This window comes from Hyposmocoma kahamanoa, unplaced genomic scaffold, assembly GCF_003589595.1.
Source record: "Hyposmocoma kahamanoa isolate Upper Pololo Valley unplaced genomic scaffold, ASM358959v1 202, whole genome shotgun sequence".
Taxonomy (NCBI): Eukaryota; Metazoa; Arthropoda; class Insecta; order Lepidoptera; family Cosmopterigidae; genus Hyposmocoma; species Hyposmocoma kahamanoa.
In genome coordinates, this window is record NW_020653726.1 from 16035191 (window position 1) to 16048120 (window position 12930).

At 34.2% G+C, this 12930-nt stretch overlaps 1 protein-coding gene across 1 annotated transcript; it reads right to left on the reverse strand.

Annotated features, from left to right (window-relative positions):
- Positions 1 to 79: 79 nt before the first annotated feature.
- Positions 80 to 11057, reverse strand: LOC113226777 (prolyl 4-hydroxylase subunit alpha-1-like). The gene is made up of 10 exons (XM_026459517.1): positions 10984 to 11057; positions 5493 to 5631; positions 3979 to 4184; positions 3771 to 3880; positions 3429 to 3514; positions 3189 to 3339; positions 2142 to 2351; positions 1358 to 1411; positions 1119 to 1284; positions 80 to 387 (listed from the first exon to the last, which is right to left on the reverse strand). Exons 2-10 carry the CDS (start codon positions 5609 to 5611, stop codon positions 212 to 214), a joined length of 1278 nt encoding a protein of 425 aa, XP_026315302.1. The 5' UTR covers positions 5612 to 5631; positions 10984 to 11057; the 3' UTR covers positions 80 to 211.
- Positions 11058 to 12930: the final 1873 nt, after the last annotated feature.

The window sequence follows — 12930 nt, forward strand, 5'->3', positions numbered from 1 at the left end:
TAAATTAGGGAGTTATCACATTTATTAACGAGGAATCAGATTTAGTCGATCAGAAAAAGTAATATAATATGTTCTTGTAAGCGAAAAAGACTGCGCGGTTCACTTCTGCTCGGACCGTCGACGCGAAAGGCCCAAAGGATGTTTTCTTATTAGGGAAGTGGACATACGGGTTATTCTGACTGATTCCGAGTCGATACGTATGATGACTCCCTTAGAGCGATGACACACTATGCATTGCAACGACTGAGTGGTGACGGTGCGATGTATGTACTACATATAAATTAGAACTACCTACATGCCACGTGGTGCGCAACGGCCAAGGGGCCAGGAGACGAACCGGCGAAAGATGATGTGGTGCGTAAGTGGCGTTACGTTGCGACACGGCATCTTGATTGATTTTATTGATATTTATTAACATAAAACATGTTTTACAAAAGGTGGTAGGTATATAGTAACAGTTTTCATATTTTACTAAAATTTTAATTTTAATTTTTAATTTAAAAAAAAAGCATTTTAAATGCATGCAAATTTTGAATTTTATTACATTATAAATTTTATGAGTTTGATGCTAATTCTAATAATGTAAATGTAAACAGAGTTATTAATTATACATGTTATAAGTAATAGTAAGTTATTGTCATGCAGAAGTAAAAAAATAAAAATAAAAAGTAAGTATACTTAATAAATTCATGTCATTTTATGTCATATCAATTGTATAGAATTTTTTATCTCTCAGCCATGACATAACGTTTAAATAAATGATTATTTTTTATATCTTTTATATCAGATTATTATTTATATCTTTTATTTTTTATGTTTTATCACTCGTGTGGCACTCGGTGCGCTGAAATCATAGTCAATAGTGTAGCAATGCTCTTAAGGTGGGGGTATCCATTAGGTTCGCGCACCAACCCTGCTCCGCGCATTGGTGCGCGTACATATGAATACCTTACATAGACATTGAGAGAAGTTTGTTATTATGAAAATCGTAAGGGACATAATGTATTAGAAAAGGCGAAAAGAATAAAAGAAATTTTAATTGCACTTCTATGTTTGAATATATGATAGCATTGAATATATGATAGCACTTAAGCTATACGTATTAATAATGTACCCACCCCATTTACTTCCGTATAATACTGGGCATGCCGCATGTATAGTGTTAACATCTCTATCTCCGGAAGGTTGCAGGTTTTCCCAAAATACAGCTGAACCCTTTTTCGGTGTTACTATCAAGTTCAGATCGGCAAACACGGTCATTCCGCCTTGGGTCACATCGGTCATCTGCGTCAATAAACTTTATTATCACACGAAATGTTTGGGAAAAAAATAGCTTTAAGATTAGGACGATACCCACATAAAATAGAACTGTAGCTATTCTGTTTCCACGTTTTTTGTCAATATCGTCTCTCTGTGAAAAGAGCATATCTTGTATTTAAACCATTTTGTACAATACCTAAGTTCCGTTCAGTGTTGCCAGGGCCCTTGAGTCGAAAATTACTTTCCGTTACCTGAAAAGTTAAATTTTTGCTGCAAAAGTTACATTTTACAAGTTCATTTTGGTCTAATTTGGGTGCGTTCATAAACTAATATGAATATAGTTGAATTTAAAAATCTCAACGACCTGAAAAGTTATATGAAAATTGCCTTAAAAGCAAAAGTTACTTATATGTATAGTACGCATGAAGTTCAAAAGTTGTGAAAAATGTAAGAAATTTAACCAATGCATCAACACAATCTCAACAGTAATTTGTTAATAATTAATTAAACATTGTTTATGTTTCGAATTCTTAGGTTTTCGCGATTGTTACACATAGGAAATGAAACTATATTTCCGGATTCAAATCGCGTATATTTGTTTTTTCTAACAAAACGACGTTTCGGGCCTCTTGACTCAACCGTGACCATGGGACCTGTAAAAGGCCCGAAACGTCGTCGGTTTGTTTTAAAAACAAATATACGCGATTTAAATCGGGAAAAATAGTTTAATTTCCTATTGTTTATGTTTTCATTAAAACGGCTACACAGCTAGGTATATCCATTAAAACCACACGTAACACTTTCGTCTTCTCAATAGTATGTAAAATATTATTAAGAAATACTTTTGAGCTCAGTAAATACATAAATGAACTATTTATTACCTTAAGGTAAGCATCGTAGTGCCAACCGAAATGGCCTCCTATCCCGTAATTGACCACTTGTAATGGTTCCGCGTGTAACAGACTGAGCCCAGTAAAATCAGCTGCACGCTGTCTCAGTTTTGATGTAGCAGTAATATTGTTAAATAACCATGCACATTTGCTAATACGATTTTCACTGTATTTACCAGCAACAACTTTGGCGCGTTGCAACTGGAGAAAAAAAGGAAAATATTATATGGCTGAAAGCGTTTGAAAACGTAATTGTAAAATTTGAAACACAAATAAAAAGAAATAAAACATTACATTCTGCCTATAAACCTCAGGATCGTCGAAAAATAAAGCGGAAATTGAACTTTCATTTCAATTCCCGCTTTATTTTTTTGATCGAAAAGCGACACGTGCGTCAATTATGATAGCTGTAAAGGTATCGGCAGCGGTGAGAAACTTAATCAAAAATCTCTCACTAGATGTCACCAGCGGCAACGAATGCCGAAAGTCAGTACAAAGTTCTATAACAAAAACGCATAGGAGAATTAAGGCGACTCGGTAACTGGACCCGTGGCTCAGATGGTTAGAGCAATGCTACGGTACTGCATGGTCATGGGTTCAAGTCCCACCGGGTTGACGAAATTTTTCATTGTGTTCGATCTTTAAAATTTTCAATTAAGATTATGTTTAGCTCGTTATACCTACCGTTACCATTTACTGCTTGTTATACGGAGATATAAGCAATGATATGACAACATTACGGAAAATTTTTTGGAAGAAGAATCAAGATATATAAGGCAAATGATATGGAAGCATACAAGAAGAAGATATAAGCCGTGACCAAAATTCAACGTCTTTTATTAGCAAGTGAACTAAGTGATTTATGTGAAAGTGAAAACATGAATAATGACTCCCGCCGCCTAGGCACTATTGAAAAACCCAAAGTTCTTTTTGCCATTCTACAAGTACATTAAAAACACAATAGAAAATATTTAATGAGGATCCCGAAAACCTGGCTCAAAGGGCTTGTATTGTAGCCAAAAGTCCTAATAAATATACCTTGGGAGCGGCAATTGTTTTTATGTTTTGAAACTCTTCGTCACTGAGGATGTCATAAAAAATGAAAACATTTGGATTCTTGTGAACTTCCTCCATCTTTATCGGCGCCAGTTTTAAGAATGGAATATTACTTAAATACGAGCAATGCAATCTACAATGTATGAAATTAATATTTCATGAATGACTCCCACTCACTTTACACACAATATGACATCGTTATAAATGAAATGAATGAATTACTTGCTTGAAGTTGTTGCAGAGACATCAGCTTCATTACGACATAATGCAGTATATGTATTCCATAAGTCAAAATAAGCAGAGTTAGCCTGTAACCGATACATATGTGCCTACATAAGTACAGAAATTTTCATTTTAAATTCTATATTTGGTGGGTGCAAGTGGCGAAGCGTCCGCGACTATACGATTCTCATCGGTTTGCCTCAGTAGTAGGTAGGTACTGACCGGAAAATATCGCGCATTGCAACGTTTGATGTTTACCATTCAACATCAACTTACTTTATTCAAATATCTACCTTTCGCCACTGATGAGTATGCCTTGTCTTATTAAACTTTCTTACTTACGTTGTTTCTGTTTTGTACAATAGCATTTTCATAAAATTTCATAATAAAATCACTGGTAGCGCTAGGTTTTAAAACAAGTAGTCTTTCTGCCCACGCATAGGCTTTTGAGTCTGCCAAGAATGAAAAAAAAAAATTAAACAAATTTTGAATCCTTAACATAGTCTCTTCGATACTTTGTCGATGTTCCTGTTTTCTAGCAGTAACCAACCTGAATTAATATTCGAGCGATGATAGGACTTAACGATGTACATCATGACTTCAGTAGCTGTAAATGCAATCTCGTTCTGATCATTGTTGAGTTTTTCAAGGGCCACTTCGAACCACTCTGCAGCGTGGGAGTTAAAGTTGTGTGGACCTTCTTGCTTGTACAATATCAGAGCCAAATTATAACAGTCATTTGCAGTCATCGGAGAACTGTAACGTTGTAATTTTTCTATATCAGTTTTCTATATTAACATATCAGCTGATGTAAATGGACAAAATGTGATTTACTTTTAAAATTAGTAGAGCTATACCGGTACATGATCCCATGTACTTAGACCATCGTCAAAGCTATTGCTAGATATAGACTTTACAAAATCTAATTACTGATGAGCAGTCCCGTCCGTATATAGTACATATTCAATATTGATAATATAAGTGTGTCTAAGTCAATCTCAGTGTTCAAATTGAAATAAGCATCACGTAATCCATTGTCTTGAGCTTGTGATTGTTTATGATTATGTTTATTCACAATTTCACCAAGTAAAACGTACACACTTTACGATGAAGATGGGACAAGTTCCCTTAAAACATGCTTACAAAATATAGACGCGTTAATCGTAGAAGCAAAACGCTTTGATGGAACAAGTACGCTATAACGTTGAAGTCTTTCAGCATTTTTGACTCTATAACGGAAAGGAGTAGATGGGTTTAACTCGTGTAAAACTTGCGCAGGCTTTGCAAAATATATTTTATAAGAAATGAAATTATTATTCCGTATTTAAATCGCGTACATTTGTTTTGTCAAACAAACAAACGTTTCACAGGTCTCATGGTCACAGTTGACTCTTTATTAAGTGTATATATTTTATAAATTTGTAAGTGTCCTCGACGCCACGATTGAATTTTGAAAGTTTGTCCCCACCAACAGTCTGTGCTAATGAATATTTTAGTGGAGAGCTCCAAAAGAGCATCGAATCGGTAGCAGGATGATTCGTTACAGAAATTTTGTAACAACAGAACTCCGTATTAAAGTGAACTCGAGCCGATAAATATCACACACTTCTAAAATTTTAAAGGACGCCAAGGTTCTTTGCAGCGGTTTTTGGAATGGACTTGTAGCGTTCCAAATTCAGGTCGGCAGAAAAATCCAAATCTCGAAATGACCCTGAGATCATCTGTCAGAGATGTATCTAGTCTGAACTTATGCAGATACATCTCGGACATACCGAATATTTGGACGTAAGCTTGGCATCCAATTATGACCGTTTCTGACTTTGTCTGACTTATGTTCATTAGTGAAAAATTAGAATTGTCTTGAAAATAAAAAAAACATCTCCAGGATTCACAAATGTGTACTAAATGATCTTATACACTACATATGATCATTGTGTGTACTACTTTAGGGCACCTACGCGAAGATCATCTATGTATATAGCTTTACGAGCGCGATAAGTGATACGCTTATTTAGAACTATTAATTGCTACCAATAAGGTGTCGTGGTAGTTTACGTGTTTTACCCAATTACGCCTTGCAGATTTCCTTCAGCTAGATGTGTAGTGTTCAACTTGTAAAAGAGTTGTAGTCGACCAATAGCCACGGCTGCTCCAATTAAGTCTTCTTCTGTTGGATATTGCATCTCTAGATCCCAAACGAACTCTGCTGGCAAACAAACTGTTTAACTTATCTGAACAATGGCTTCAGTTGTTTGATAGTTAATGGCTTTAGTGCAATTTCAAAATCACTAAGAGTACTTAGGGACACAAACCACAGATTACTTAATTAGTTACTACGTAACAGATACACCTCTCTTATACAAAATTGAAAATACCTACGCTATAATAGCCTACTAAATCTGACTAATAAAACCAGGCTCTCACTACGAGGAAAAAAAAACCTAAGCACGCGCACAGAAAGGTGAAAATAACGTTGCCCGTCGTGTGCAGTCGTGCGGAACCAAATGCAAGGGTTGTACAAGGATTTGAGTAAATGAAAGAAGACTTATCTGAGCGCTTGCACTATCGGCGATACATTCAGCGGTAGGCACTTATCGCGTACGGAGCTCTGCTCAAACGGCCACAGATGGGCCGTTCTCATGCAAACGATTTTCACTGTCATTTTCATGATGAATTTTGTTTATTATTTTACAATAATCATTTTATATATGACCTTAATAAATGAAATAAAAATTCTGTTCCTATGAAGATGACGACACAGTCCACGTCACCTGCTTATGTTTTTTTTGTAACACTAACACGATAAATTAATTACGTTCTAAACTCTGAGATGGAGTTGAAGTCGAAAAATGTAAACAAATAACTGTCACTGTCAAAGTGACATCTCATGGATCATGAACCTTTTTTTCCACGTTCGTTTAATAACAGGTATTCTGACTAATAATTATAATGGAAAAATATTCTTTTGGGTTGAACGATTTACAAAACTTTTTAGAATCATCTTGTGTCATAAAATATTTTCAATTAAAAAATTACGAGGAAATGAGAAGGGTCACGGCCCATAGAAAATTACGCAAAAGAAACATCTTAGAATATTTTTATATGATACATAAACTGTTTTGTTTTCGGCATTAGCGGCTAACATGTCAAATATTGACTTTTGTTTTTACTCAGGCAATCTATTCTTCGAACAGTTCTGTCAGATATCCCTAGAAACTCAGCAGTTTTGTTGGCATACTCGTACAAAAACCAATATTCATTTAGTGGCCAGATTTCAAATGCCTGTATGCTAGTAGATATTTACTATCACTTTTCGGTTACAGACATTGCAGGGCGTGGTCTTTTTTCTGCCTCCATTGTGGTTATGTAACACAAACGTAACAACAGAGTAAAACCAAAACCTAAAACACGACGCATACGCAGCAAAGAACACATTCGATAACTACAGCTGTCAGAAATCGAATGAAAAAAATCGCGGTGATGTATTGTTGACACTACTACAAGTTTTCTGTTGCGAACTATTAACCAATAGCAAAACGGTATAACCGCAGGTATGCCCAATCGTGTCCAGTGGAACAAACAGAATGCTCTGTTATACTTTATGTACACTGTGGAATAAAGCAATAGTCGCTTTTAGGGCGCGTTCAAATTACCGCTGTTAGAAGCGCTGCAGTCGCGCGGCGGCCGCGCTGCATCTGCACGACAGTCGCGCTGCTGAAGTGCAAATTTTTAGAGATGTTCTATCTTTCGACTCAGTTACGCGATGGATTCTGACGAAGAAACATTACTTTTATCTAGTTCTTGTGGCACACACTTCACATATAGGCATTGACTTACAATTATATGGACGTCGGGTCCGCGCTAAAAAGTGTCCGAACTTATAGTGCGTAAAAATCGTATACAGAGCGTCATTCACGCTTTAGTCTTCGTTTGTTCGACTGACAGCGAAGCAAGCAAAATTAGACAGTACTGCGATGACATTACAATTTAATTCAACGTTTTAGCTTTTTCATATTCCTTTACATGTCACTACGTTTAAATAGGTTGACTTGGGACATTTTTTTCGTGGTTTTTGTATTAGAAGTCAATGCATATAGGTATTAAAAATGACTAGCCTGGTATGTTGTTTTTTCATTTGTGTTTCAGTTTCAAAATTGTCAATAAATATAAATTTTCTCATGCCTTTTTTTATCCAGTCGATTGGAATAACTGGCGGAACTGCCATCCCATATTGCAGTGTTGTTTTACATTCTCTATAAATTCTTCAATTCGATTTTCATCCATCGTGGTTAATTTGAAAAATTAACATGTACACCTCACTAACAGTGACTGCAACCGAGCGTGACTGCAGCGCGACTGTCGCGCGGCGGCGGTCAAAAAATTGTATGAAAAGTGCTGGCCCCGCGCGGCCGCAGCGCTGCTGTACTGTGTGCGGTACTTTTCTCCTCCGTTATTAGGGAACAATGCGAGAAGTGTGTTTATGTAAAAACATATTTTATCTGTAGTTATTCGTTAAACTTCCATGTATTTTTTATTTGAGATCACTTGTACCGTTAGACTCATAATAAATGCCTGACAGCTAAAATTATGCCTTTAGAAACAGTGAGTTATGCCCTTAGTGCAAAAAAAAACTATAGTTAGGAGATTGCTAGAGAGATATCCTTTTGATAATATGTTATGTAATCGGACACGCTGAAGCCAACAATGGTGCAATAAAAACAAATGGGCATAACTCGTCTTATTCCGTTCTTCACTGGAGGCACAGATATTTTGTTTGTACATGCGCACAATTTAAAAACAATATAAAACATTCTAGCATAAATTTTTAACCCTTTTCACTGTTCCAATATTCGTGGAATATTTTTTTGTAATGGCATCACTTTTGTTTACATTTTTGAACTTTGATTTCACCGATTTCGTTGATTCTTTTTTTTTTGGAAAGGGTGTACCTCTATAGTGGAACCATTTAAATAAAAATAACAATAATTCCAATGAAAAAAAATAGAAGTGTACAGTGCTTCTATTTTCGCAATGTCCCTCGGCAAATTTCGTGTTTCGGCTGTCGTTCGGGTTTTTATTCAATTGCCCTTTGCCTTTGGTACAGACCGGACGCGTTCAGTCGACTTGGAAGTATATAGAGTTGCTATTACATTTTTTTATTTATTGTTCAATGGGAGAAACGCCGCTACACGGTCACAGGCACGACAGATAAGTTACAGCGTGTACTTGTATTTTTTACAAAAAGCCGATACGTTCAAGAAAGACAACAATAGTTATTTTCAACACGTAGAAAACCCTATTTCTGTAGCTTGTGGTGTTTCAATCGGAGCAGTAAGCATTATAAAAAAGATAAATCAGTTGTTTTTCCTTTCCTTTACATTATATTTTTGTTATACTCCGTCCAATCGTTTATTTAACTTTTACAGCTAGAATTCTAATCAATTAGTGATGTCATAATGCATTTCCAATTCAGTTTTCTACAACAATCGATTTTATTTAAGAAGTTTTAATCGTGAATGAACCAGGTCAGGTTCAAAAAAAAAGATATTGTCTAATTTGAATCATGATGTTGCGTTTGACAATTTGTGTACTCAAGAACTCATAATTAATGTTAATAAGGATTCAAGTGATGATTCCCGTTCATATGCAGAAGAATCCGATGATATAATATACAATAAGAATTGAATATAATTATTTATAATTTATTTCTTTTCATTATAATTTATTAGACAGGTACGAAAATTTATCACCTTGAATAATCTTCGCTACATAATCTATTGACTCGATAAATATTGGAGTTAAATAGCACGTCGCTTCACTAAAATTAAAAAATAAAAGAGTTTAGGAAGTATTGCATTTTTTCGTCTATGGTTGCACGTCAATAATTACGTAACTTCAGAGGCTATATATGTCAAAAGTTTAATAGATGGTTGGACGGAGCATAACTCGCTTATTGACATGGAGTAAATGTTATTAAAAATAGGGAAATAGTTTTACAGCTCTATACATTTCACTTGGAAATCAAAACAAAACTACAATAAAGTACGTTGTTCAAAACTCAAATTATTATAGATATTAAATCTAATAATTAATGGGCATGGAAATGAAAATTCTTGTGCATTCGGAAATCCGATGATTGCCGAAGGACATTGAGAATGTAGAAGCACTGTACAGCAGTTACCTAGTGCTTGGACTCATAATATGATTTGTTTTAACGAAGATTTTCATATTGTTTTAGTTATTGTTGAGAAGACAACGATAACGAATGCAACGAAAGCGAAGAAGCAAATTTTTGAAGTCGTTTTTTTTTATAAAAAATTTATAATTTTAATTAAAGCCACATCTTATTCATTTGAAAAGTCATTGATTTATACAAGCATTGACCTACCAATAAACAAGTAAACAGTGATAAAAACCATCTTAGCTTAACCGATGGAAGTGCGTTTTTTTTATCGCCGAGAACCTCAATGTATCTATTTAAACGATTGTTATAGTTGATTTACTAACGTATCAATAACAGGACCGACTACCTAAATTCGATAACTATTATGGAAAAAGAAATTTTAGAAAGCTAAATATTTGTTACCTGCATTAATGAACAAAATGAGTGAGGAATTTATAAGTAATTATCAAAACAACAGATACTATAAATCATACATTAAGAAATATTTTATGAAAACTGAAGATATAAACTTTATTTTATAAACTGCTTAATTATATGCCATTTGTATATACGTGTAAGTGAACATGTTTTTGTACCTGGATAGAAGTAATTAAGTTTGTTTTTTAAGATTTTTGCTATATTGTATATCATCTTTACATAAATAGACTGAACTACTTCGCTGTGGATAAAGCCGGAAGGCGAAGCTTGTAATTAGTAAAGAAGTAGTTTTCCTGTATTATGGTCAATAAAAAAAGGAAAGAAACAGAAGTTGATAATTTTACTGCAATTTTGAAAGTTTCCGTGCTTGTTCCAAAAAAATATGAAAATTATAGGCGTTTAGGCGGTCAGACATTGTGGGGCACAGCGTGTAAGTTTAAAAGAATATAATATCATTAGGCTGAACTTTAGAATACGTAACGTATAATATACAACATATAATAAATCTCAATAATCTCAGTACAGAGTACTAAAAAAACATCTATTTGCCAAGTTTTATGAAATCGGTTATCAGAGTGCGCGAAACCGGATTCATCCCCTACTTTGCAACCCTTAGAGGTGGAATATTTTCTTAAAATTTAAATGGAACCACAACTGAGAAACCCTCTTTCCAATAGGGTACCTCAGTAGGTACTACCCGGAGTTATCGCGTAACATACGTACAAAAAAATACAGTCAAATTGAGAACCTCCTTTTTTTTAATAGTTGGTTAAAAACTATTGTACATCTTCTCACTTTTCTCCTCCTTTGCAGGAGGAACCCCTCCCTCCCCTACTTCTCCCCTCACCCTCACCCAGTTCCGATGTGTTACGTATTCTGAAGTTCTTCCGTATTATTACTATTTCCTCGATATAGAAAGCAGTGATAAAAAAAGACTTAGTTTAATTTACTTACGAGTGGGCTCAGAAGCTATAGTTTTTAACCGTTCGAAATCAGTTGATAGTCTTTTTATTACAATGAATGCATTTATTGGGTGATGGACATACTTTTGTGCATCACTACTTATCTTCTCGTTTTCATCTGTAAATAGTTTTAGGTACCTATCAACAGCACAAAGAGAAAATAATTAGGTTGTAGTGACCAGAACACACGAGTCAACCACAATTATATCATTACCTTTTCAATACTTTAAGTCTATTTTCCTCTCTTTCAATGTACTGCTTCAAATTGCTGAGCACGTTATTATGTGTTTGAAATAAATTCTCTAGATCCGTGATAGCAGTAAACATTTCACATTTAATTAAGGTGAATAAAGATACAAAAATACCAATTAGGATGTGTGTAAGTACGTAATGCATTACTATATTTTTCCACTTTTAAGTTTCAAGTTGCTGTAGCTTATGAGATCAAGAACACAATTTCATATTATCGTGAAAATATTGAAAATAATTTATATCATAGTTGAATTCGTGGTAATGAACGTTACCTGAAATAATAATTTAAAATGTAGTTAATTTTGAGTTTATTGAATGTCACCAGGATATTCATTTATTTTTGTGAAATCACCCTATACTCCACTATAGTCCATTTCAATAGGGATGAGTACTGTGATACGTTCCACGCATACGATTTATAATTAATCCGTCAATCAGGTTACAAAAATAAATAGTACATTTGTTATAATATACCAAAATCAACCAATATTTGTTGTAGATAGATGTAATTTTAAGTAAAAATTGTGGTATATTACTTATGTAGATAGAAAATGAAATAATAAATATAAAAATAAATTATCCCAACTGCTTGATGCGTAAAACGGGTTATTTATACATAGAGATTTACACCTCCCGCTCGCGTCAAAACGAGACATTTACATACCTTGTTGGCGAGTTTTATTTTGTTTTTAGCTTTGCGTGATCTTTTTGGAGTAATTGTTCAAATTCCGTTTCGTTGCTGTTGATTTTAAGCTTTATTGTTGATTTTTTGTTTGGTTGTGTAGTTTTTAGGGATAGACACAATGTATTACCCTAATTACTTAATGTGTAAAGCGAAATATTTATCTATAGATATTTACACCATTCCTTTGTTCATTAGTTGTTCTTAAATTATTTTCTGTAAATCGATTCCCTCCTCGTTACAAATTATCTCGATAAGATATTTAAATCTCCGGAGGTATCCCTTGAACTGACTTATGCAGTCATACCATGACTTGACTTTGACCAGAGACAGTGAAATAGACATTATTCATGTAGGGAACACTAAACAACTTATTCAGATGTGCAAGCAATTGTTTCTATCTCAAATTAAATTATTGCTGTAATTTTACATTTTTAATTTTTTTTAATATTGTTATTATTATTTTAGATTATTTTTTGTATCTCATTGGCTTACTCTAAATGTTTAGTGCTGTATACACCTGTAGCGACTTGGCACCTTGTATGGTGAACGTATGTATATTTATTTCTAAGATTGTTTAGTGTTAAGTTGATGGTGTATCTTTAAATAAATAAATAAATCGATTTCTTTTTATGCGATTTTACATCAGTACATCTCTAGAAACTTCAAATTTGAAACGTCTCCGGAATCATCCCCATTGAAATGGACTATAATTTCTAATAATTATTAATACTAAAATCGAACACTAAGAAAAATTCCTTCGATCCGGTTGGATTTGAATCAACGTCTTCCAGCAAACCGCGTTAGATGCTAAAGGCCCATTTACACGGAGAGAGTTACTCGTCTTAAAGGTACAAATTATCTAAAGAACATAAAAAAGTTTCTTGATGTAAACATTCGCGATAATATTAGTTTGACCAGAACTAAAAATCACGCACAAAACTAAGCAACAATAGCGGTAATAAAGAACCTATTAGCTATGAAATTAATAAAAAGCGCTCCTCA

Excerpts from the sequence above, each read along its gene's own strand:
- LOC113226777 (XM_026459517.1), bottom strand. The coding sequence starts at position 5,611 with ATGCAATATCCAACAGAAGAAGACTTAATTGGAGCAGCCGTGGCTATT. Across the intron at positions 3,340-3,428 it reads TCTGCAACAACTTCAAGCAA|ATTGCATTGCTCGTATTTAA; the intron begins GTAATTCATTCA and ends CATACATTGTAG. Across the intron at positions 388-1,118 it reads ATTATACGGAAGTAAATGGG|ATGCCGTGTCGCAACGTAAC; the intron begins GTGGGTACATTA and ends AAATCAATCAAG.